Source organism: Peromyscus californicus, unplaced genomic scaffold (assembly GCF_007827085.1).
Source record: "Peromyscus californicus insignis strain IS unplaced genomic scaffold, ASM782708v3 Scaffold_20__1_contigs__length_68692818, whole genome shotgun sequence".
Classification (NCBI taxonomy): Eukaryota; Metazoa; Chordata; class Mammalia; order Rodentia; family Cricetidae; genus Peromyscus; species Peromyscus californicus.
Window position 1 is genome coordinate 40,572,040 of NW_026294503.1, and position 25,683 is coordinate 40,597,722.

The window sequence follows — 25,683 nt, forward strand, 5'->3', positions numbered from 1 at the left end:
TCCGTCCCCCAAACATTTATTATAGAAAACTACAGTATTGCTTCACGGTGAGAAAGAAAGTTCAATGGCAATGGGTTGCTCAGAATTCAAAGTCTTCACCTGCCTGGCTGAAGGCCCAGGCGAACCTCTCTCTCTGGGTCTTGCTGTAGATCTTCTCTATAGGTACTCCAAACCTCTTGCACCTGTAGGCAACAACATCAGTTGAGTCCTGCCCTGGAGGCCAAGGTGTGGAAGGAGGGTGGTGGCCTCAGTACATCAGGGTGACCAAGACACCTTGTGCCATCCAGATCTGCTGTCCTGGGCACTACAACCAAAATTACATTTCCTCCCTAGGTAGCAAGACATACCTGGTATGGCCCAGGTAGCCACTGGGCAAAGCCCACCCCTCCCCGCCTTCCATTCCCAGTGGGAAGGACAAGCACCCACATGATTTAGTGTCCCCAGGGCACTGCCAGCTCCAGCCACCCCAAAGCTCAGAAGGAAGAGGCCTAAAGACAAGAGGACTGAGTATCAGGGACATCCAGTCAGGTGGTCCCTGTCACAGGAAGTTGTGCCTAGGTACAGGATGGGGCACCGATGGGACTGTACTGGGGCCTCCTAGAACCCCAGGTCACACACAGGCACAGTGGCCTCAGGCCTACCCACCAGGCAATGCTGATCCTGGGGTCCAGATAGTTGAGCTTAGCGGTGCCCAGGGCCACCTGCTTGTTCTCCTCCTTGTCTGTGGCCTGCGTGTGCAATCGTACCAGCTGTTCCTCCAGCCTCAGCAACCGCCGCTGTTTCTGCAGCAAACTGTTGGAAAAGGAGGTGTCCATGCCTGCTGCTGAGAGCAGACCCCATGTCACGGCCTCCTTTGCCCCGGCCTTGACGTCCCTCCTGCAAATGGCCTTGTTAGCCTTCTCCAGGCACAAAGTGAGAAGTCCAGAGGGGGGGTCAAAGGTCAAAACAAGCCCAGAGAGGCCGCTGGCTCCACTGGTGGAGGGAGTCTTGGGATGTCAACAAGCAGGCAGGCGAGGACAAGTAACATGAACAAATACCTTTGTGACTAGAGGTGTTCAGCCCTTATCCCTGCCTTTTGAAGAAAATAAATGGGGCTGGAGAGTTGGCTCAGCAGTTAAGAGCACTGGCTGCTCTTCCAGAGAACCTGGGTTCAATTCCCAGCACTCACACGGTGATTCAAAACTATCTGTAACTCCAGTCCCAGGGGATCCGATGCCCTCTTTGACCTCCATGGGTACCAGGCACATACATGGTGCACAGACATACAAGCAGACGAAACACTCAGACATAAAATAATAAATAAATCTTAAAATTAAAGAAAATAAATTTTAGGTAAGCGGTGGTGGTGCATGCCTTTAATTCCAGCACTCAGGAGGCAGAGGCAGGCGGATCTCTGTGAGTTCAAGGCCAACCTGGTTTACAGAGCAAGTTCCAGGACAGCCAGTGGCCACACAAAGAAACCCTGTCTCAAATTTAAAAAAGTTACTATTCCTTCAAAAAGGACGAGATAGACCAGGTCATTGGGCCTTCACCTGAGCATCCAGGCGCCACTCCCTCCTAATTTATGCACTTAGGCTTCATGAAGCCTCAAGGTTTTCTGGGAAAGCTAGATTACACAGGCTACAAACTAACAAGGATGGGGCCACCTCTGCAGCAGTGGGAAAGCTGTTAAACATACTGGGTAGAGGCTGCAGGTACTGTCTGACACCCCCTTGGGAAAAAGTCCTTACAACAAATGTGTATTTATTTATTTACTTATTTATTACAGCCAAGGCTACACAGAGAGACTCTGTCTCGAGAAAAAAAAGAACTAAATAAACAAAATAAAATTTAAAAAGAGGCGTTCCTTTTACCCTTCTCCTTACCTGCCCATGGCAACCTGCTAACAATCACGACACTGTGATACTCTGATCCCAACCCTAGGACTCAGTGCTCCACATACAAATGCGGGAGAAATGGACACACGTGGAAAGGCGCTACAAAAGGCACTTACAACACTGTGCACTCACAGCAGGGGCCTTGCCATAGCAGCCCGCTCAGTGACGGGCACGCTCCAGCAATGGCAAAGCCACCGTCAAGTGCACACGCAGAAAGGCCAGGAGGCCAAGTGTGTCCTGTGGGTCACTGTGCGCAGGAAAGGAGGCACGGAGCCTCATGCCCTGCAGAGCGCTTCTGGTGGCACATGGGACATTTCCCAGCAACTGTTTTGTGACAGCTGCACGCCTCACTGAACGCCCTCTAGTCTGACTGACATCTGCAGCGTGCCACTGTAAAAAGACGCCACTCTGCACCTCGGGAAGCTTGTCGCAAGAAAGAAAAAGCTTCAACCCTTAAGAACCACCGTCCTGTGATCAGGAATGCTCAAGGATGTTACAGAAGCAAAAAGGACAGTAGGGATGCCATGGATAGCTGGACACAAAGTCTTACCGCTGACTATAAGCCCCGGAACAACAGAACCCATGGACGCAAGAAGAAATAAGAAACCTGGACAGCGACATCTCAAGCAGAGACCAGAGCGGCCACTAAAAGTGTCTCCCAAAGCAAAGCCCCCTTAAGGGCATAGCCAGAGCATTCCACCAAACCACCGACCAGGTCTCAAATAGAAGAGGGAAACGTGTCCCAGCCCATGTTCTCAAACCAGAATTACTCTGATCAAACCAGACAAAGGCATCCCTCTGGATACAGAACAAAAGCTCCAACGAAAACAGAAGGCAGATCCCTCAGGAGAGAAAGGACATAGCGCCCAACCATGGGAACTCAGGGAGGGCGTTACATCTGAAGACAAATCAGCGTTGTGCACCGCATGAGTCTAAAAGGACAAAGACCACAATCATCGCAGCAGAAGACCATCTGACAAAACCCAGCGCCCATCACGATCACACATGTGTACACACAACCCTGCAAATTCCCAGAGAAGCGTCTATGAAAACCCACAGTGAACATCATACTCTATGGTGCTGGTTAGTGAAAGCTTTGCCTCTCAAGCCAGACACAAGACAAGGGGACCCCCACTGACTGTTAACCGTGTTCTGGAGGGTCCAGCCAAGTCAAGCAAAGGAAACGTAAGGCCTCCATGCCATGGATGGTGGCTATCCACCTGTACACACTCAATCGTAAGCCACCGTTTACAAGCGCAAGGAAGGAAGCAAACAGACCACCAGCAGCTGCGTTTCTGGAAGTTAGGGTGGGACAAGTCACCACAACTGGGCTTGGCTAGCCACCCACAAGACAGCCCACTGCGAGGCTAGGTCCCAAGGGGTGCCTGGAATTAGTATCTCAGGAGGATTCCTGCTATTCCCGCTAGTCACTAGGCTCACTAGGCTCAACACATTTCACAGACAGATAACGTTGTAGTGGGTAGCCATTCCAGCTTTGATCTGGAAGTTCTAACCCCCAATGAGGCTTCGGTAACTGTCACGCCTACAAGGCGGGGCCAAGGGAGGACCCGGAAGACCCGAGATCCGGATGGGCCAGCTCTCTCTGTTCCTGGACCCTGGACGGTGGAGGTAGACCGAGCAGAGTTCTCCAGAGAACACCGCTGGACTGCAATACACCTTCCCCAGACCCTGCGACCTACCTATCCCTTCATTTGTAAGTTGCACCACTAATAAACTTTCCTTTTAACTACGTGGAGTGGCCTTAATAATTTCACCAATATAACGTGGTTCATGCTGGGCCTGGCTTTCCTTCTTAACATCTGGGTCTTTGCTTGTGGCAGAGGACTGGGGCAAGTCTCAGACGTTTTCCCGACGGGCAGAGTCTCACATATACAGCCCCTCACGTGTCACCCCATTTGTGGTGCCAGTAACAAAAGGAACAAATAATCGAGGAGCCTGGGGCCTCTAACATTTTCTGCCCTTGAAAAGAACTTTCCCTTTGCCGATCCTGTCTCCTTTGCTGCCTGCTCAGCTCCCAGCACACGCGGCACCCTTGGGCATCAACTCAGATGTGGCCTGAGGACATGACAGCACTGAGCATCAAAGGTGACATGCACTAGACCCTAGATCCTCTGAAACACGGTGAAGGGCTGTAGCAAGAGAAAAGACAGAGTACAGTGGACAACACTCCTGTGCCCCCGGAGCCTGGGCTCCGTGCATTAAAACCACAGCGAGCGGACTGGGGAGATTAAGAGCGCTGGCTGCTCTCTTCCAGAGACTCAGATTTGATTCCCAGGACTCACAAGGCAGCTAGCTCTCCACCATCTGTAACTCCAGTCCCAGGGGATTTGACGCCCCCTTCTGGTCCCCTTGGGCATTCCGTGCATAGACATACATGAAGGCAAAACATCCATACACATAAAAATAAATACATAATTAGTTTTAAAAAACAATGGTAGGGTAAGATGTCAAGATCGCCTGTGGAGGACTGGGTGTGGTGCACATCTTTAATCCCAGCACTCAGGAGGCAGACGGATCTCTGTGAGTCCAAGGCCGGCCTGGTCTACAGAGCAAGTTCCAGGCCAGCCAGAGCTATGGATGAGACCTTGTCTCAACCTCCCTCCCAAAACAAAACAAACAAATACAAGGAGGGGTGAATGGCTTCTGCATCCAGGTGCACGGATGAGACTCTTACACTGCTTAACACTCATAATCTTCACAATCTCATGAATACAGAGGGCTCGGCCACCATAAAAGGAGCTTTGGGAGGAGATTGGGGTGTGTGTGGGGAGCACCCTGAGTTCTGAAGTAGCAGAGTTGGGTTGCTTGTGAGCTCTGGAGCTAGTGCCCCCTGGCCCCCAAAGGCTGGGGATTCTGGGTTGCTATGCCTTTTCTGAGCAGGTCCATTCTAACTCTCCATGTTGAGGTGCAAAGGCTCAGGACTGGACTCAGCTCCAGGCCACCTCTCTGGAGTCATGAATTCACAGGTCTTCCTGCTGGACATTGCCCACCATGGCAGCCCTACCAACTTTGGGCACTCCTCTGGAGTCCTAAGCTGCATGCTGGCTGGGAGCCTAGCACTGGCCATCTTGAGAAATCAGGAGTGGCAGCCTGTGATCATTGGTGGCACATGGCTCCTATAACTGCCACTACAGCACAAGGCACACCAGATGGGACTCAGCCCTGAGGACTCTGTGCTGACGTCAGCCCGCTGCATGAGCAGTCTGCAGCCTTTCACAAAGGGCCTGAGTACATCCTGCCTTCCCTGGGGAGGCAGTATGGCTGCCAGACACAGTTTGCTCCAAATGGGACTGGTCACTGTAGAAGTGATCTGGAGCAAGGCCTGGGCAGGGCACATGAGCCCCCTTACACCTGGGAGATTTGACAGTACACTTGGCTTCACTCAAGACACATCCTGCTTTTTAGTCACATCTGTGAAAACGCTCTTGTCCAGATGTGGCCTCTGGATGGGAAAGTAAGTGTTTGCAGGGCCACACTTACTGAATTCATATTCAGTGAATGTGGACCTTGTATCAAGGTGTGGAAGGGGGCAGTACTGAGAACAGCTGTGAAATGCAGGTGTGGAGGGGCAGCACTGAGAACAGCTGTGAAATGCAGGTGTGGAGGGGCTGCAGTGAGAACAGCTGTGAAATGTAGGTGTGGAGGGGCTGCAGTGAGGTTCTGAAACCACAAAGTGCCACCACAGCCACAGAGAGAGGCTTGCACGGAGGCCTGGACTCGGACCGGATACTCTGCCTGCCCCACTGTGGCACATCTCAGCCACGAGCACAGTGTGTATGTATTGAGCCTCTGACCTGTTATCACTGGACTCGAGGTGGCCTGGGGGAACCCCTAACAAAACTAGCCATGAACAATCCAAATATGAGCTGAAAATTCCATTGCAGCTGCATAAAAGCACAATACTTAGCTTTTCCTCGACAAACTACAAATGTTTGCTGAAAGTGATTAAGACTTAGTTTAGATTATATAAAATACACACACACACACACACACACACACACACACACACATATACACATACTGACTTCTGATATTCCTGATTCTCTACCTCCCAAGTGCTGGGATTACAGGTGTCTACAGATTGTGTTCAGACTGGGTACTGCATGGTGTGGTACTCCCAAATCCATCGGCAAACCTAACACCACCCCTACATTCACGGGGGAAAACTTCAAGTGTCCCCATGTAGCCAAAAACAATCTTTAAAGAGAAAAACAAAGTTAGGAATTAAGCCGTGGTGCATGCTGACGACCCCAGCCCTCGGGAGCCTAGGGCAGGACTGTTATTTGAGACCAGCCTGGGGTACACATGAGACTGTGTCTCAAACAAACAGACCAGTTGGAGGTTTCATTCTTCCTGATCCACACTCAGCCAGCAGGATAGACTGGGGCTGACCCAGGACACAGATGAACAGAACAAAACCAAAGTCCAGAAACGAACCCCACATCTGCTATCAACCGGTATCCAACACAGGTGCCGGGTGCATCCGGTCAAGGGCAGAGACTGTCTTAGCACACAATGCCTGGAAGTCTGGTGTTTACAGGAGTGAGGCTGGACCCTCAGACCCCAGACAAAAGCGAATTTAGGATGAACCAGGGACTGTGATAGCTAGGGCAACAGACCTCTCAGGAGAAAACGTGGGAATCCACCTGCATTATGGAGCCAGACAAAGCCTTAGGCACAACACTGACAGAAATAATACAAGAAAAACAAGAACCAGTGGGCTCTCCAAGCGAGGCAGCCACACAAGGACTCCTACCAAGCGAGGCAGCCACACCTACCACCCCAGAGAAGCCTGCCGGGGCTGCTGGAGGCTGGGAGGGGCTGCTGATGGACACAGGTTCTCTTTCTGAAACTGGCCACACATCTCTCAAAACTGTGTGCTTAGTTTTGCTTTTTGTTTGGTTTTGGTCCTTTTTAAGACAGGGTCTTTCTATGTAGCCTTGGCTGGCCTGGAACCTACTATGTAGACCAGACTGGACTTGAACTCATAGAGATCTGCCTGTCTCTGCCTCCGCCAATGTTACCGTGCCCAGCGGAACTGTGCACTTTGAAAGGGTGAAATATGTGCCGGGAAAATTAGCTCAACCAAGCCGGGCGGTGGTGGCACACGCCTTTAATCCCAGCACTCAGGAGACAGAGGCAGGCGGATCTCTGTGAGTTCAAGGCCAGCCTGGTCTACAAAGCGAGATCCAGGACAGCCTCCAAATCTACACAGAGAAAGTCTCAAAAAAGCAAAAGAGGAAATTAGCTCAACCAACTGCTCAAAATAAAAACCAGAAAGAGCCATGGCAGGCCTGCAGCCCACATCAAAGGCCAGGGCTGTTCCTTATACAGCTCTGTAATTATATTCCTTCTGTCTGTGAGTAATAAAGCTTTCAAAAATCACAAAATTAGCTACAGAAAATCTTAAGTCCAAGGCTGATTCCACCCAGGCTGCTGGGGGGTGGGCCCCGGGGTCCCGGTTCTCAAGGCGGCAGCCCCACACATACCTTTTGGGCTTGCTCTCCCCTCCAATTCTCAGGTCAGCCTTCGCCTGCTCCAGCTCCACCTGGGCCTCAGCCACCTGGGCCTTCTTTGTCTCAATCTGTGAAGAAATCAACCCCGAAGTGGCTGTTTCTGTCCCCGCCCAGACTTGTCCTCAGGATTCCGTCCACAGCTGTTGGCCCTACATTCTTTGGGGAGTTAGAGCAGAGAGAACCCAGAGCCTCACAGCTGCTGGGTAAACTACTCCAGATACCACCTCTGTCCTGGCTTTACATTCTGAAACAACTCAGATGACAGAAGAGCCTGGGAGAAGGCTCCATGAAGCCACCTGGGGCTGACCCTAGCCTGCTCTGTCGCCCGGAGTGAGGTCAGGAGGCCTCTAGGGCCCAATAGCGCCCGCCACCTGCACCAGCCACGAATGGATCCAACATGCCCGCCGCCTGGACCTCTTTCCTAAACTAGAACACAGACCGTGTGTCCTAGCAGGGAGATGAGAGGCAGCCTAGCCAGCTCTGAACCCAGATGCTGGTTCCTCCCACGGCTGACCAGGTCATGGCCCCGCGCCCCTGGTCCCAGTCTCCCGGAGCAGCTGTACCCACTACACACTCCTGCCCTTCATGGTTGCCTGGCCCCAGGAAAGAGAGCAAAGTGAAGCAGTCAGCGCGGGGACAGCCGCACTACAGGCGCCTTCCCACCTTTTGCTGGAGCGTCCGCATCGACTTCTCGAAGGTCTTGGGGATTGCTCTCTGATGGTTACAGAGGACAGCCACAGCCCGGTTCGCCCGTTTGTAAGCTAAGACTTTGGAGGTTAGGCTGTCTTCAGCTGAGCAAAGACAATGAGAACCGTCACTCGGCTGCAGTCTGCTCTGAGCCTCCTTCCTCTCTCCTAGTCTTTGGTGGTGCTGGCGCGGGAGGCCAGGGCCTTGGCACGCCGGCTCAAGTGTTCTACACTAAGCTACGCCCTTGGCCCTCAAAGGGCTCTTTCTGGATATGTTGTAAACGTGGGTCCCGTCTCTGACACCAAGTCCCAAGGAGGAAATGACCTAAGGTGTCCCCACAAGCCAGAGCCAAGTAGGTTTAGCCATAGCAACGGAGGCACCAGGAGTCCTTTGGACCATGTCCTATGGGGTCAGAAGCAGGAGCCCAAAGCCATCCCAGGCTCCGCCATTTCCTTCTGGAACAGGGTAACCTGGAAGCCGTGAGGCCCGAGGAAAGGTGAGTCAGTATTGTCTGAGCGTGTGCAGTCCGGAATCCTCACCACAGGAACCCCCAACACTGAGGCTCTATGCACAGACGGTATACCCCAGCTTTGCTGAGCAATATTCTCACCAGCTACGTCATTGAGAAACTGAGGTGCAGGATGCTAAGTCACTCCTGAGTCACCCATCTGCATGGCCACTTGCTCTCACACTCTTGAGAATTCTAAGGCCGGGTATCCCCAGAGCAGGTGGCCATTCTTACAAGACTTACAAAACCATACTGAGAAACAGGACCCTGAGGTTTTTTTCTTCAAGATTGGGCCTGGGAGGATGTTCTTCTGCCCAGGTTTCTGGCTCCCTAACTACATGCCTGCCCTGACGCACGAGAGATGTCTTCAGGGCCACACAGCTCACTGGCTCCAGGTTAGTCATTGTGGCAGCCTGGGGTGTAGTGAGGAAAGAGGGCAGAGCCTGGATTCAACATTTAATGAGATTGAGTCTTCACCCTGCCCTGACCAGAGAGTTCCCAGGCCCATGGGTCTGTTGTCTCCTTGAGGAAACGCTGCCTATGGAGTGGAGTGGGCATGGGTGGTAGGCATTGACCTTCATGCCCTTCTGTGCTGGGAGGAACAGAAGAAGCAAATATTGGGCAGGCTTTGTCTCCACTGAGCATCTGAAGACAGGAGAGGGAGACAGAGATCCCAGGTTGAGAGCAGAGAGATCAGACAAAAAGCTGGGAAGGTCTGGGGTTACAGAAGAGGCCAGGAGTGTGGGGTACACAGCCTGTTAGGAACCTGCAAGATCTGTCTAAGGAAGAGAGGCAAGGCCCCACCTAGAGGAGGAAGGTTAGGACAGACAGCAGACCAGGGTAGCAGCTAGAAGCGATGGAGCAGCAAGTGTGACATCTCCTTGCTGGGGGCCAGCGAGGCCATCCCTGCTCTGGGACTGACCTGGAGCATTCTCCCACCAAGCGACAGCTGTGCCCGGCCTGACATCAGCTCACGCCTAGGGCAGGCCAAGGCGCAGCTCCCACGGGGGACAGTCTGGGTAGCCCTCAGGGTCAGGTGTACGAACCTACTCACCCCTGGTCAGCACCCGCAGCTGCTCCTGCAGAGTGATGGAGGCATTGTAGGTGCGGAACACCTTGGCGGTCAGCCCCTCCATCAAGTCCTGCAAGTGTTTGTTCAGGCCGGCAGTCTGGGTACAGAGAGGAGAAAGGAGTCATGGATGGTTTCCGTGGAGACATGAGTGTCATGGGCTATTCTCAGCCACTGGGAGAGGACAGGGAAGGGGGCGTCAGCTGCTGGGTCGGAACAGAGAACACACTGGGGGCAAAGACAAGCTAGATGTGAATCCCCACTCTTCTTTGTTTTTGGTTTTTTTTTTGAGACAGGGTTTCTCTGTGTAGTTTTGGTGCCTGTCTTGGATCTCGCTCTGTAGACCAGGCTGGCCTCGAACTCACAGAGATCCACCTGGCTCTGCCTCCTGAATGCTGGGATTAAAGGCGTGCACCCCCACCCCCCAGCTCGAATCTCCACTCCCTTCCTGGACCCCATGCGCCCATCATGCAGGCTTACAGTCAGTGCATCAAAGAGGTCGTCCTTAGGGTCTTTGTCCTCCAGGAAGTGCTGAAGGTTCTGGAACACCTGAAACAGAGAAGAGCTTAACTTACTGGCACACTGAGACCCCTGGAGCACAAGCCAGCTGAGCAGGAAGGAGGTCTCACGAGGACAGGAAAGATCAGATCACACACACCCGCGGAGTACAGAGGGGTGCATACACCAAGTCCTGGAAAGAGGTGGTATCAGCACAGTGCCAGGCCTACCCACTGGAACCTGTGTCTGCCCTCCCAACCCAAGCCTGCCCGTGGTCAGTGGTCACTCACTGCTAACTCACCCACGGCCATGTGGTTAGAGCTGGAGCGGGTCTTTTGTGCCTCCACAGACCCACTCAGTGACTTCAGCAGGCAGCTCACTCCCACCCCCTCTTCCGCCAGCAACACTGACTTCCACCCTGGTGACCCAGGGCCCTGTACTGGTGGCCAAATCAGCCACACTTAGCATCACAGAGCCTCAGGAGAACAATCTCCCTCCTCTGCTCACTTTCAGGAGATGGCATGATGATCCTCCCGGCCAGGCCAACTTCCAGAGGAGAGTGCCCAGGCTGCGCTGGCCTCTCCTTAGTTTTAGCTTGCCCATCCAGAGGTGCCAAGGTGGCACCAAATCATCCTTGGAACCTTATAACGTGGCCTTCTGTAGAAACAGGGTGGCCACAGGTGCGGCTGTCAGGGTGGGGGTTTCATAGAGCACAGTGGCCCTGACCCCGACAGGATAGCATTGTGTGAGAGAAGACGATGGAAGAAAGCAGCTGTGTGTTCAACAGAGGCCCAGCATAACCAGCAGCTGCATCCAGTCTCGTGGGGCAGAAGCCAGGAGAGCAGGAAAGAGGTCCCACAGGGTGAGGCAAAGCCAAGGCATTCATGGCACCAATGGTAGCCGGCAGAGGCAGGAAACAGATTCTCCCCAGGCCCCTAAGAAACCAGTACTCAAACCCTGGACGGCAGATCTCCCAGACCAAAACGCTTGTAATAGGTGTGTGTGTGCGCACGTGCGTGCGTGCGTGCATGCGTGTGTGAGTGCATGCGTGCGTGCATAAGCCCTGGCTGTGATGCCTCATCACACAGCCACAGGAGACACTGGGGAGGTGCTGCAGGCCACTGAACATCCCCCGTGGCTCTGCCACGCTCTGACAGAGATCCCATTGCGAGCAGGGTCAGTGAAGGCACTCACAAGCTTCTCCACCGACACGCGGTTGTTATAGCGGATGGAATCCTTCCCCAAGAAGTCCAGCTCCACAACGTGCGCTCGGCCGTCCGCCTTTTCGTGCAGCCGGACATGCTCCACTCTGAGCGAGCAGCAGCCCACGGTGTCGGCCGTCTCACCCTCTTCCTTCTCATTTCCTGTCCGCAGTGCCAGCTAGATCGGGGTGGACACTGGTCAAGGCTGAGGTCTGTGGCAAAGGAGCACGCTCACAGCACTCACGCATACACAGTGGCACATACACGGGCATGAAGTCAAACTCTCTCTCTCTCTCTCACACACACACACACACACACACTCACACATGCACACACACACGCACTCACACGCGCACGCACACGCACACACACTCACACACACACGTACACATACCTATGATGGAGGCTCCAGCTCCGGGGAGAAGCCACCACTGTCCTTGCTGCCCAGCTCTCAAGGTCCCCACACCATGCTATACCTTATCGATAAAATAAAGGGCCACAGCCAGCTGTCTTTTCTTCCTTTCCGGGGACTTCCAGTCGGCCTGGTACTGAGCACGGATCTCGTCGACGACCCCCTTCAAGCGCCGTGCCACCTCATACTTCTGCCAATCCATCTCCCCCTAAATGAAGACAACAAACGTCACTCCACGTTCCTGGGGAGGTGGGAGAGCAGGTGACCGGACTCCTTCCCACCTCAAGCAGGTTTGATTGGGTGAGGGGTGGGGCGGCAGAGTCCGGCCTCAGAAAACTATGAGCCCCACTCTGACGCCTGTTCGACTGTGGCCACTGGGCCCAGCTGCTCTCAACACTGGCTGCCTGATCCTGGGTCATCTCTGGAGGCTGCACTAAGGGCTGAAGAGTCTCTCGCACGTGCCACCCTGGGATAGCACAGAGGGGAAGACCTGACACTCGTGCTCTGGGACCCACCTTCAGCTTGGAGCTGGGGTTCAGTATGATGTACTTGAAGGAGTTCTGGACGTTCTCCGTCCACGCAGCCAGCCACGTGACTGTGTTATCTGAGCGCACCTCTTTCCACTGGTGACCGGCCGGGGGCTCGGGGATCTTGGAATCCCTGCAGTAAAAAAAACAGGGGGAGTCATAGTCTCAAGCCCTTGGTCCTCGAATACAAGCAACTCAAGGCCCCTAACTTCCCTATGTGTGTCCTGCGGCCACACGCCTATGCAGGTATGGCTTCAGAGCTGGCTCCAAGCTCTCCAGACCCAAACAGCTGCCAACTTACACACACACACACACACACACACACACACACACACACACACACACACACACCCCAAGATCATACCAGAACAGAGAGCTCTATGCAGAGAACACTGAAGCCCCAACTCACACACAGGTGGATGCCGTACACCAGCTGTCACCCAGGGTCACTGCAGTTTGAGAGGTCACACAGGACTAACAGCAGCACAGCACCAGCAGAGCGCAGCAAGCCCCATGCCCAACATGCTTTTAGGTATTTGGTAAGCCAAACGCTGAAAACGCACAGCACGCCTCCCAGTAAGAGAACCTCAGCCCCGCTGAGCAAGATGAGAGATTCTGCTGGTGCAGGGAGATGCTGTCCACAGCTTCACCTGCCGACCCAGAGCCCTGCCAAGACCCAGGATACATGGGAACAGTGTCTGGTGTCTTTCTGTCACACATCCAGTGAGGGGTCCTACCCTAAAGAGCTAAGGACAAAAGCCACCTCACCAGGCAGCCTGGGCTAGACCCAGCCAGGGTCCAATGCCCACCCCTGAGAGCCTGGCTGGCTGGGTCCCACACACCTGCTGCAGTTGATGACCACATCCTCCGGCATGACTCTCCTCTTCAACATCCCCATCTTGGGATGGTCCCCTCGGCCGCAGAACAAGCCAGGTGGCTCCGTCTTGAAATTGCCTATTTTTTCTCTGTGGCCGTCTAGAATACAGTAGCCGAACTCCTGCTGAAGCCCTTCTGCCTCTTCTTTTAGCTTCTGAGTTAACACAGTACGTGGGCATCAGGAGAGAAGAAGCTAAAACCAACCCAGCTCCTGCGCTGACCCAGGTCCCTCCTGCCGCTGCCGCTGCCGCTGCCGCTGCCGCTGCCGCTGCTGGAGGCCTCAAAGCCCTGGCTCTCCAGCAGGTGTGGGGAGCACATGGCATGAGGCTCCTCAAGCTGCAGCTCAGCAGCAACAGGGTAGGTAGCCTTCAAGGCAGGAGGAAATGAGGCAGGTTTTGGGATCACCCCAAACTCCCTGCAATGGCTGGCCAAGAAGTAAACAATTGAGAGAGAACTACATGGCGGGAGGGCTCCGTTAAATAGAGGGGAGATGTGCGGCCTTTAATCCCAGCACTCGGGAGGCAGAGGCAGGCGGATCTCTGTGAGTTCAAGGCCAGCCTGGTCCACTGAGGGAGTTCCAGAACAGCCAAGGCTACACAGAGAAACCCTGCCACTAAATAAATAAATAAAATAAAGAGAGGGGGAGATGTGGAAAGAAGCATAGTAGAGTCAACTCACCCCATATTCCTGCCCTTGGGCCCTGTGCTACTCACGATGTTTCAAATGGAAGTGTGCTTTCTCTCTCTCCCCCCGACCCCCACCCCTTTGGTTTTTCAAGACAGATGTAGCCTTGGCTGTCCTGGAATTTTCTCTGTAAACCAAGTTGGCCTCGAATTCAGAGACTCACCTGCCTCTGCTTTCTGAGTGCTGGGATTAAAGGTCTGGACCGCCCCGACTCAGTGGTACTGTACTTTCAAATGTGCCCCAGGAAAATGGAGTTATATCCTGGACACACTTTAAAAAGGGGCATAACTTGAAAGTACTCAGTACCTGCTGTGACAGCACCCAGAACCTAGTCCACCTCCTAAGGCTTTTGTGGGAGGAAGGCTCTGTGGGGGACTTCCTGCAGCTTGCACCCACCAGCTACCTCCGGGTTTCCCAGAACCCACTGCTGACCTGCTTCTGCTCCCTGGGCAGGGTCCTGCGGGCCTCAGTCCTTTCCATGAAGTGCCTGTGGATCTCCATGAAGTCGCATTTGTCAAGGTGTGTGATAAGCTTTCTCTCCTCAGCTGTCATCTCCTGGACCAAAACCAGCAACATGTGCTCAGCACTCCATTACAGGCGCCAACCCATGGTGCAGGGAGTCCACACTTGGGGCCCACCGTACAGGATCACTGTGATAAACCCCAAACACAGGGCTGGAGTCCGGGCAGAGTGCTAAGGCTGGGGCCACTAGACCAGTGGTTCTCAACCTGTGGGTCATGACCCCTATAAGGGGTTGGACAACTTTTTCACAGGGGTCACATATCAGATCTTTACATTATAGTTCACAATAGTGAAATGACAGTTATGAAGTAGCAACAAAGTATCTTATGGTCACCACAACATGAAGAACTGTATTAAAGGGTTGCAGCATTAGGAAGGTTGAGAACCACTGCACCAGACCCTCAGCCTCCAACAACTATTATACCAGAGATCCAGGTGCACAGTAGAAGCCTGTAGATAAGTCACATCTGGAAACAGCTGCCGCCTGGGCACATGGTAAAGCACAGATGCATGACGAGGTAAACCCAGGAGGAACAGGGACAGCTTAGAGGGCAGTGTGTGTGGTCTCAGCTTCAGACTTGTGGCCCTGACTCACATCCCAAGCCTTGCTCCTTCAGAAAACAACCAAATGAAATCCCCAAGTGAGCCCCTAAATCTACATCCTTCCCCAGGGCAAGGCCCCCCATGCCTCACACCATCAGGGGCCAAAGATTCTGCTGACAGAGCAGCTCACCCCAGGCTCCCAGTGACAGAACCGCACCACCCCCAGACACTAGCCAGCAGGAATGGACTCTACTAGTATGAACCCAGGTGGGGACTAGCCAAGGATACCCATTTCCAAATGTAATTTAACGTTTCAGTAATGAAAGTGGTAAAACCCCTGACCCCCTAGCTCTGCTTTGGAGATCCCCATCCTATGCAAACTATCCATGTTGGTGGATGACAATTGTGCTTCCGAGACAATTAAAGAAGAAAGCTATTAAGCACTGGATAAACTGTGGCAAATTCACTCAATGGAATATTAAAAATCCCTCTTGCCTTTGAAGGTTGGAACTTCTGCCAGACTGTGCAGCTCAGTTAATAATATGCCTTAAGACCACTTAAGGCCATGTACTTGGGGCTGGAGAGATAGCTCAGCAGTTAAGAGCACTGGCTGCTCCTCTAGAGGACCCGGGTTCAATTCCCAGCACCACATGGCAGCTCACAGCTGTCTGTAACTCCAGTTCCAGGGGCTCCATCGCACCAGGCACATGTGTGGTGCACACATCTGTGCATGCAGGCAAGATACCCATACACATAAAACAAAATAGAAAAGAGTATATACTTAACCTGCCGACCTACTGTGTGCTCAGCCTGCTTGTAACCAACCTTACTATGCCTTGGATTTTCTACGCAGTCAGCGTTTACAACCCAAGCTAATGTATAGCCTGCAATCTTAAACTATGGACTCTTCCATTCCTCTGGCTTATAATAATGTGTGTGTTTTCTGTAACTGTTCAATAAATTCGGAACAAAGCCCTCTGTTAGGGACAGACACAGGCACGACAGACAGACCACATACCACAAAGCACAGACAGGCAGAAGACACAGGGAGAGAAGTGGAGAATTCAAAATCTTGGTCAAAGCTACTCATGTGACATCAATGCAATCACATTAAAGAAAGAAACAAGCTGGGTGTGGTGGCACACACCTTTAATCCCAGTACTCTGGAGGCAGAGGCGGATCTCTGAGTTCAAGGCCAGCCTGGTCTACATAGAGAGTTCCAGGCTACACAGAGAAACCTTGTCTCAAAAAATTAGCAGGAAAAGATGCTCGATGCTGTCAATCACTAGGGAAATGCTGGGGGTGCAGGCTTGTGGTTGCTAGGTAACAAGATGCAAAGATCAGGCTTACATGTAACACATGTCTTAAAAAAACAAAGAAAGAGAGAAACCTCACACAATACTTTCATCTCCACACTGTGTGCTTATTTCATGGGGCAGAAAACGCCCTCTGGACTGCTCCAGCCTCCCACACCATCCACAGATCTGGATACTGTCATCAGAGCCCCCAGGACAAGGTCACCACAGTCTGCCACATGCTGGGCAAACTGGCCATTGAAAGCTGGCTGGGCTATAGAGATGGCAGCTGGCTGGGCAGCCACCCCCGAGTATCCCCACCAGACAGGTCCAGGGCGGCTGCTGGAGCCACTGGGACACACACCTTCCGCCAGTCCCTGAAGAAGTTCCTCTGGAAGACTTCCTTGGTTGTACACTCAAGATGCAGCATTTTCCCATACAAAGTGGCGACCTCCTCCGCTGCCAAGCTCAACTTCACCGGCTTTCCTGCAGATAGCACACGTGCTGACTGAGGGACCGCCACAGGCCCCGTCCAGGTGACACAACCTCCTACTTTAGCACACAGTACACTCTGAGAACACCCTAAGTCAAAATGACCAGCACCTGAGGAAGGTGACAGCCACACACTCCTGGAGTGGCACCAGGAACATCACGGTGGGGTCTGCAAAAGCCCAGCCACCCACTCCTTTCTTTATTATGCCGCTTCCTGCTACTCAGTTTGTAGTATATGGAAGAGCAACACATGCATTTCATTATTATTGTGTGTGCGTGCGCACACATCTCACATGGGGGGTAGGGGCCCCACACATGCCATGGAGAGCCTGTGGAGGTCAGAGGACAACTTCGTGGAGTGGGTTCTCTTCTTCCATCTCTATGTGGGTCCCAAGGATCAAACTCCAGTCACCAGGCTTAGGTGGCAAACGCCTTTACTCACCGAGCCATCTTGATGGTCCAAAAAAAATGCATTTAAAAAAATTTTTTTTTCATTTTATTGCAATTCTGGGGATGAACCCAGGACCTCATGCACGCCAGGAAAGCACGCCATAGGCGCTATATACCCTTGGCCCTCACAAGTACAATTTTAAAATACAGATTTCCACATAGGAAATTACAGGAACAAAATAAAAGTGAATGCGTCACAGTGGGAAAATGTGACCCCTGCAGGTGTAACCCCTCCGTGCTCAGGGACTTCCTGTACTTCATGAAAAGGTCAGCACGACAGAGGAGCGCACAGAAGCCCAGACAGAACACCAGGTGGGCGCCCAGGCTATTCCTGACGGAAATCTCTCAATCGAATGTCGGAAGAGTTTCAGAACAAGAATTTCAGAAACAATGTGTGCAGGTAAAGGCACTCGCCAAGCAAGCATGGCGCCCTGAGTTTGATCCCGGGTCCCACGTAAAATACCACGGAAGAAGAAAATTGGCTCTACAGAGTTGTCCTTTGACCTCCACAGTACACTCTGGCCCATGTGCCTGAGGCCACATCATAGGTACACATGGGCCCAGCGGGTGTGCACACCATCATAAGGCAAAGGCAAGAAAATCTCTGTGAGTTTGAGGCCAGCCTGGTCTACATAGTAAGTTCTAGGACAGCCAGGGCTGTGTAGAAAGACCCTGTCTCAGAAAAAAAAAAAAAATTAAAATTAAAAAAAATTAAAAAGGAGAATGAGAAGGAGGAGGAGGAGGAGAAGATACAATCTGTGCTAGGTGTGACAGCCCACACCTTGAATGCCAGCACTCAGGAGGCAGAAACAGGCGGATCTCTGTGAGCTCAAGGTCAGCGTGTTCTGCATAGAGAGTTTCAGGCCAGCTAGTGAGACTGGGTTTCAAAATACCAAAAACAACAGACAGATAGGAACAGGTTCAGTGTCCCACACCACACAGGGACACACACAGCACACACTGTGTATCTCCACCACCACCTCTCGCCAGGCGGCCAGCCTAGATGCAGACGTGCACTGTCATTGTGTACTCAGGAGAGGTTGGGAGACCAAAGCAGCAAGTCTGGGTACAACGTGTGTCCCTGAAACACAAACTCAGTGTCTCTCCTTCCTTGTAGCAGCCTGCCGGTGGCCATCTACATCTGTGAGTGTGTACACACACACACACACACACACACACACACACACACACACACAGAGTTTCTGGAGGACTCCAGGGTTGGCCCCTGTCCTCCTCTTTGCTGTCAGCCAGTCCATCGAGAAGCAGGGAAGAGGAGGACTCTGCACCCGATGCTGGGAAGGTCAGCACGTCTTCTCCGCATGCCGACCACTCAGAGAGAGAAAGTCGGCCCAAACCCAAGAGCACACACACCCTCGGCCTCACCATCGTAGAAGAAGCGCACTCCATCCGGAAGGGGTTCGTAGGCAGGGGTGAAGTATGGGCCCCTGTGTTCCAGCTGCCTCCACTTCACTCTGCTCCTGCTCTTTTCTTCCCACCTGAAAAGACAGGAGAGTGCCCGAGTGGAGCCCGGCTCGCACCACACCAGGCCATTCGTGGATGCCCCCCTTGGCCTATTTACCTGGGAGGAAGACACCGTCTAAGGAGGTGGGGCAAACCGACAGGCCGTCACACTCCAGTGTGTCCCCGCCAGGGTCCAAACTCAAGGGGCCTAGCTGAGTAGAAAGGGGGGTGATGCCCCTTTCTGAGCCTCAAGGGATCCCCAGCTTGGCCCCTCTGGAACCTCTCCACGGAGTCCCACAGAGAACCCCTCAGTATAGCCATCACACCTGGCAATTAAAAGAGCGTGGCTGCTATGGCCGGGTGGTGGTGGTGCACGCCTTTAATCCCAGCGCTCTAGAGGCAGAGGGCAAGTGGATCTCTGTGAGTTCGAGGCCAGTCTGGTCTACAGAGCAAGATCCAGGACAGCCAGGGCTGTTACACGGAAAAATCTCTGTTACACAGAAATCTGTTACACAGAGATCCTCCTGCCTCTGCTTCCTGAGTGCTGGGATTAAAGGCATGCCCCACCACCATCCAGCTGACAGATACTTTCTGAAGAGTCTTTCTTGATGTCCCCACAGTGAAGGGATCAGGTGGAGTGGAGCTACCCAGTGACTGAAAGTGAGTGTAGGTGGGGAGGTCAGGGGACAAGGGACCAGGTCCTAAACCATAAAGCAACTCCAGGTATGCCCTGAGAACGTAAGGAGCCAGAGCAGGCTTCATAAGCACTGAGAGCTCTGGCAGATTTGGATGCCCGAGGCGGGTGTCCCATGAACAATGCAGGAGGGGAAGGGAGAAAGGGTGGCCAAATCCCATCCCACCTCTCTCATGGGTCTGGGTGGGGAACAGTCCCTGCTCCAGGCTGCTGGCAGCCCGCTCTGAAGACCGCAAGATGCAGAAGTGTTTCATGACATGGGTTCAGACAACACCTTCCTCCAGCGTTCTCCCCGTCCAACGTCATAAAACGTGGACAGCACGGAGCGTCAAGCTCCTCACCACAACCGCTAGGTGGATTCTACCAGCATCTCCAGTTCACAGTCAAGGACACAGAACTCATAAACTCATTGTGGCATAAGTGATATTCCCTTGTCCAGTCAGAGACCGAGTACCAAACAAGTTACCTGGGCGTCCTGCTGTGCCCCTACAATCTAGCAGCTTCTCCAAAAGGACACAATTCTGCCCCATCCTGTCTTGCCCTGGAATCCCTGAGGCCCAAGAACTTAGCTCCGCCAGCAGAGGCTGAGCTACCAAAGGCAGGTCAGCTGGCCTGCTGTACAGGCTGATCCTGGAAGAGCTGTCTTCACTGTGAACCACGCCCCCTCGCCTCTCCCCCCCCCCCCCCCCACTCCTGCGATCATACCAGGACACCCCTTCCTTAAGCACTAAGTTAGCAACAATTCCTCAACAGAGAGCTCTGGCTGGATGCTTCTAGGAACCTCCGTGCAGAAGCAGCAAGGCTAAAAAGCCTGAACCTCACAGAGATGCCCAACCTGGACACCCATCCCAACCCCAGAACGCAAGTACAGGGCCTCTTCCTCAGTCTCCAGGAAGTCCAGCAGGACAAGCTAGTGACCTGGCCTAGGGATGGAAAGCTAAGGCCACGTGACACAGAGCGTAGGAATCCTGAAGTGGGCCGGAGACCAACCAGGGAGCCTGGGAACCACATTGGGAGAGGACCTCCTCCAACCAAACGCGGAGTCCCAGCCCAACCACATGGGTGACCGAATTTCCCAACGTGTCTGGTGTGACCCGGCACAAGAGCAGGATTCGGCAAGTCACTAACAAATGCTGCACCCTGTCTATCTATCCTGAGCTCCGTTCCACTCGCCTTACCCTGCTCGGTTGGTCTTCGCGCCCTGAGACGCCTGGCGGCAGGGTACGCGGCGGAAGACATGCTGGAAACGCCGGCGCAGGGCCCGGAGAAATAACAGCAGCATGCGTGTGCGTGCATGGGCTCATCCGGCTCTCTGGAGGCCACGCCCTTCAGGCAGGGCCCCGCCCACACTCTTCCCGGAGTCCCGCCCAGCTCCTTCCCCCTTTGCGACAGCTGCCCTAGCCTGGGCCAAGTAGTGCCACTACTCTCTCCTAGCGCCTCTACCTGCCATGGCAGCCTGGAGAAGTCGTGACTAGACCGACATGGTCAAAGGCCCCTACCAAAGTGGTAAAACACCAAATGCTTGCACTTGCAGAAGGACGCGGTTGCAGGTACCAAAGCAACCTTCCCTGGGCAACTGACCAACAGCACTGAAAGTTCTGCCAAGATCGCTGTTGCCCAGGCCCGCTACCAAGAGACCAGAGACTCAGATCTCAAGGCATCTGTACCAAGCAGCAAAAACCTCCCAACCAGCAGCCGGCTGGGCCCCAGCTAGCCGCAGGCAGCCCTATTTCCCCTAAAGCAGCTTACAGGCCTGCAAGAAGCTGGTGAACTAACAGGAAAGGTGGGAATGAGGCGGAAACCTGCAGGGAAGAGCAAGCTGGCTCTGTTGGTCCCACCCACAGCCACCAACTTACTGGATTCTTACTGACATCTAGCGGTCAGAGGCAGGAACAGAGGCGAGGAAGGGCTAGAGGGCCCCCTGCTGGACACATGCAGCACTACAGAAAGTTGGCTAGGTATGATCAACAAACCCCAAGAGGTTCTGGGAAGTGCACTGGGCATTCCAGGTCTGTAGCTGCCTTCCCGGGACCCTTGTCTTCTTGAAGACCTGCAAGAGGTTCTGGGAAGTGCACTGGGCATTCCAGACCTGTAGCTGTCTTCCCCGGACCCTTGTCTTCTTGAAGACCAGCTGGGGAGCACGGCTTCACAGCTTTCAGGTTCTCACAGCAGGTAAGAGCAGCCCTGCTTTGCACATGAGACCCAGACTTGAGAAAGCATTTCAGGGGGACCGTGATGAATGCTTGAGCTGACAGTCAGACCTCCTGACCCCAAAGCCCACCATAAAGCTGTTCTGTGACAGTAGTGTCTACTCACAGGCCGTAGCCCCTAGCAGAGAGCTGGGGGGGGGGGGTGGTCCTACATCGTGGAGGACCTACAGTTCAGGATAAGCAGGGGCATTTGACTTCAACACACACTCAATACAACAATCTCACTATGACGAACACACAGGACAGTTCACGTGGCTTTCTTCAACTTGATGGGCTACTGTGGCTTGTGCCTGCCTATGGGACACAGTTCAGGAGGTGTCTCTGAGGCCATCATCTGCTCTTCTACTAGACAAGTTTAATTTCCCTGAATCTCAACCTCCTCCGGCACCTCCCTCATAAAGTGTGATCGGAGCAAGACAGACGTAGTGAGAGACTTCAACCACCTCTCTCCCTGGTGCCCCTGAAACCCACAGCTCAGAACTCCACTGCAGCAGCTGGGGAGACGGCTCAGTCAGGACGTGCTTGCTGCACCGGCACCAGGGCCTGAGTTTGAGCCCCAGCACCCATGCCGAAAAGCCGGGCGTGGTGGCTCACACTTGTAACTCGAATACTGGGGAGGCAGAGATAGGCAGACCCTGGGGCTTGATGGCCAGCCAGCCTAGCCATCTAGTGAGTTCCAGTAAGTTGGACTGACATCTGAGGTTGTCTTCTGGTCTTGGTCTGCACACAGACGTGCTCTCATAGACATGTGAACGTGGCACACGCGCGTGTGCGCGCGCACACACACACACACACACACACTTTGTGTGCACGTAAACACGCATGCATAGCTCCATTTCAAGTGAGCCTCTTCTGAATTGCAGCTCACGCCTCCTCAACCAGCGACGGCACAGAAAACCACCCCTTCCATGGTCCTGCAGTTTACCATCCGCCCTTGCTGCCTCCTCCTCATCCTGCTCTCCCTTTGCTGCCTCTTGGCCATTTTTCTCTTCTCAAAGCTCCCCAGCATCACCTGGTGTATTGTACTCCTCCAATCTCTTTGAGACTCTTACACACACACACACACACACACACACACACACACACACACACACACTCACACACACTCACACACACACACACACACACTCACACACACACACACACACACTCACACACACACACACACACACACACACACACACACACACTATATGCTGCCCTAGCCCACACAGTCCCCCAGGAGCTCACTCTCACAGGACATATGTCTCCGGGCGGGCTGTGTGTCCTACTCCAGGATTTTCTCTTCCAGTTCCTCATCCTGTGGTCTCCCCTGCCTTCCCTCTCTTCTCTCTCCTGGAAGCCAAAGTCTCCAGTTTGGACTTACCAAACCCTGGGACTCATCTCCTAACTCTGTGTTCCCACCTAAGCTGCCATGTTCTTCTCTCTGGGTCCCTTCAGCTCACACATCAAGCCCCTCCCTCCCAATGGTGCCTGCTCCTCTCCAGCACCAGCCTTCCTGGCTCCTGCAGCAGCTGGTCTGGCCAAACGTGCCATGGGCACTGCTGTCCTTGAAGCCAGCCACTGGCTGTCTCCCGACACAGTATCGTCTGAAGCCCTTTCTTCTCTCCCTCTTCAGGTTTCTTCTCTGTCTCTTTCTTCCTGTCCTTTTGGATTTTCACACAGTCCGTACCCTGGCTGTCCTCTCCGAGAGTGCACACAACTATTGTCTCTTTCATGCTCTGCTCTTGCGTCTTGAGGTACAGCCCAACAGAGACCCCCTCATGTCCATTGAAGACCACCCTCCTCTTGTCTGTGGGATTTCCTAAGAGCCTGGGGACTTACATAAGGGAAAATATACAGTGAGTGAACCACATCCTCAGGCATTGAGGATGATTGAGGCCATCAGAGGGAAGATAGCTTCACCACGCCCTCACTGTTTGTTCGATTACATTGGCAACTGATTTAGTATGTAGAGGCGAGATATAAAATCAGGACACATTTGCCCAGCGCACATGCATGTCAAGGCAAGCACTTTCCCATGTTTCTGAAAGTCATTTACACAGAGGTTGACAAGATGGCTCCGGGGAGGAAGGTACTTGCTGTACGAGGGTAACTTGAATTGCATCCCAGAACCCATGTAAAGGGTGACGAGAACCAATTCCACAAAGCTGTCCTCTGACCTCCATAAGCGGACCATGGCACATGTACACACACACATAAGTAATTTTATTTGTTTGTTTGTTTATGGCTTTTAGAGACAGGGCTTCTCTGTGTAGTTTTAGTATCTGTCCTGGATCTCGCTCTGTAGACCAGGCTGGCCTTGAACTCAGAGATATCCACCTGGCTCTGCCTCCCAAGTGCTGGGATCAAAGGCATGTGCCACCACCGCCCGGCGGTGATAAGTAATTTTCAAAAAGCCGTTTGCACAGTGTGATTCCACTATTTCTACTGTAAAATATACCAAGCATTTCTACACTTGACCTCAGACAGTCAATATATCAGTCACTTCTAAATATCTAGGGCTGGATCGTTCATGTAGAGCTTATCTACTCTGCACACAACACTGGTAAATAAAATCATAAGCAATGGTTACAATCCTAGAACCCGTTGGTCTTGCTGCCACTTGGGACCATGCTTTTGCCACTGAGTCCCCAATGAACTGCTTCCCTGTACAGTGATGGACCTGCCTCTTTCTCACACATCAGTCACTCCCATTTTCGTACACCGAGCCAGGTTGTTCTGGAACATAGCACTAACGAGAAACAAATTCTCTACCCTGCCCTTTTGTGGAGCAGCTTTGTCTCGGCTTGGGACTGTGCAGGGCCCAGGATGCATGGTGCCTGTGGAGTCCTGCAGGCAAGCCGCAGCTACTGAGCACAGCACACACATGGCCACACTCTAGTCACCGGCCAGGCCATCCTTGAGACCCACCTTTACATGCAGAGCTACAAGCTCAGAAGAATCAGAGGCAGGACAGTCCTCCCAGGGCCTAGGAGAGCCAAGCACTCAGGATGAGCTGGTATGGATGCTGGATGCAGGAATCCAAGGGCACCAGCCTGAGTCTGCAGCAGAAGCAAGCCCAAACCGTGGAGAACTGGCTGGCCCTGCCAGATCTCTCCGAACACATGCACACATACACACGTTGTCACTGAGAGGTGTCGCTCACACCCACGTAGAGCAGAGACTCTGGCAGCCCCAGGCTGCGCTCCCAACACCACTGGCTGGCACTTCAGCAGAGAGTTTTTCTCTGTTTTAAATTAAAACACAGATACGTCTTGCATTCATTTGAGTAGTAAAGTTTAGCACCCACTCAGGGCTTTCATAAAATATACAAAGAGCACATTACACAGTTCCAGAACATGAGCGAAGGGGGAGTTCACACTTGAAGCGTGCTGATTAAAATTGATCACCAGAAAGACGGCAAAGCCCCACTCATATGCCTCTTTTCCACATTAACTCCAATGGCTGGTCCTGCTTCTAGAAGAATCTGAATCAGTAGTAGCTATGCGTATAAAGCCTTGCCCTAGGGGCTGAGGTCACTCTGAGAGAAGCCTGCTTTTCCTCGGTAGGCACACTAACCCACCCTGTCACGCTGTCCTGGCCGGAGACATGGGCGTGGGGCATACCTTGCTTTGAGGCAGATTTTCAGAAAGACATTGCCATTTGTCATGGTGCGTGAAAACTTATGTGAAGCTCATTTCTCAACTCCTGTGTGACTGAGGCTCTGCTCAGGGTCCCTGGAGCTCAGAGGTCCTGCAGCCAACTTGAAGGCTTTGGGGGAGGGCGGAGAGGAAGGCATTGCTCCAAAGACAGCTGCTGGGACTCCCTGCAAGAAATCTGAGGCGGAAGACCTTGCTAAGTCACCTCCAGAGTAGAGTGAGAACTAGGCCGGAAGACACTGGGAACCAGGGTTTTGATCAGGCCTTGCCTTCACATCTGCTTTCCAAGATCCCAGGAGACCGTGCAAAAAAAAATTAAGGCTGGAGCAGTAGAGAGCTAAAGGGCTCCAACCAGAAGTGAGGTCACATCCCAAGAGGTCTTTTGCGGGGAGGGAGGTTTAAACAGGGTCTCACATAGCACAGGCAGGCCTCATACTTATTATGTAGCTGGGGATGACCTTGAACTCCTGATCTTCCTGCTTCCACCTCCCAAACCCT

General features: G+C 53.1%; 1 protein-coding gene across 5 annotated transcripts; it reads right to left on the bottom strand.

The window, feature by feature from the left end:
- On the bottom strand, nt 1-21,127 carry Top1mt (DNA topoisomerase I mitochondrial). Of its 5 annotated transcripts, XM_052748034.1 has the most exons (15): nt 21,084-21,127; nt 20,513-20,574; nt 18,563-18,675; nt 16,602-16,723; nt 14,310-14,432; nt 13,160-13,347; nt 12,306-12,450; nt 11,855-11,998; nt 11,371-11,556; nt 10,159-10,227; nt 9,664-9,778; nt 8,078-8,205; nt 7,388-7,482; nt 646-792; nt 1-182 (listed from the first exon to the last, which is right to left on the bottom strand). In XM_052748034.1, the coding sequence occupies exons 4-15, from the start codon at nt 16,665-16,667 to the stop codon at nt 80-82; spliced, it is 1,509 nt and encodes a 502-aa protein (XP_052603994.1). In that variant the 5' UTR covers nt 16,668-16,723; nt 18,563-18,675; nt 20,513-20,574; nt 21,084-21,127; the 3' UTR covers nt 1-79. The 5 variants fall into 5 exon arrangements, with proteins under 5 accessions (XP_052603994.1, XP_052603990.1, XP_052603989.1 ...); XM_052748030.1 differs by lacking the exon at nt 21,084-21,127 and having other exon boundaries at nt 13,160-13,344; nt 20,513-21,061; XM_052748029.1 differs by lacking the exon at nt 21,084-21,127 and having other exon boundaries at nt 20,513-21,059.
- Between the last annotated feature and the right edge of the window lie 4,556 nt (nt 21,128-25,683).

Excerpts from the sequence above, each read along its gene's own strand:
- Top1mt (XM_052748029.1), bottom strand. The coding sequence starts at position 20,616 with ATGCTGCTGTTATTTCTCCGGGCCCTGCGCCGGCGTTTCCAGCATGTC. Across the intron at positions 7,483-8,077 it reads TGCGGACGCTCCAGCAAAAG|ATTGAGACAAAGAAGGCCCA; the intron begins GTGGGAAGGCGC and ends ATTTCTTCACAG. Across the intron at positions 793-7,387 it reads GGGGAGAGCAAGCCCAAAAG|TTTGCTGCAGAAACAGCGGC; the intron begins GTATGTGTGGGG and ends CTTTTCCAACAG.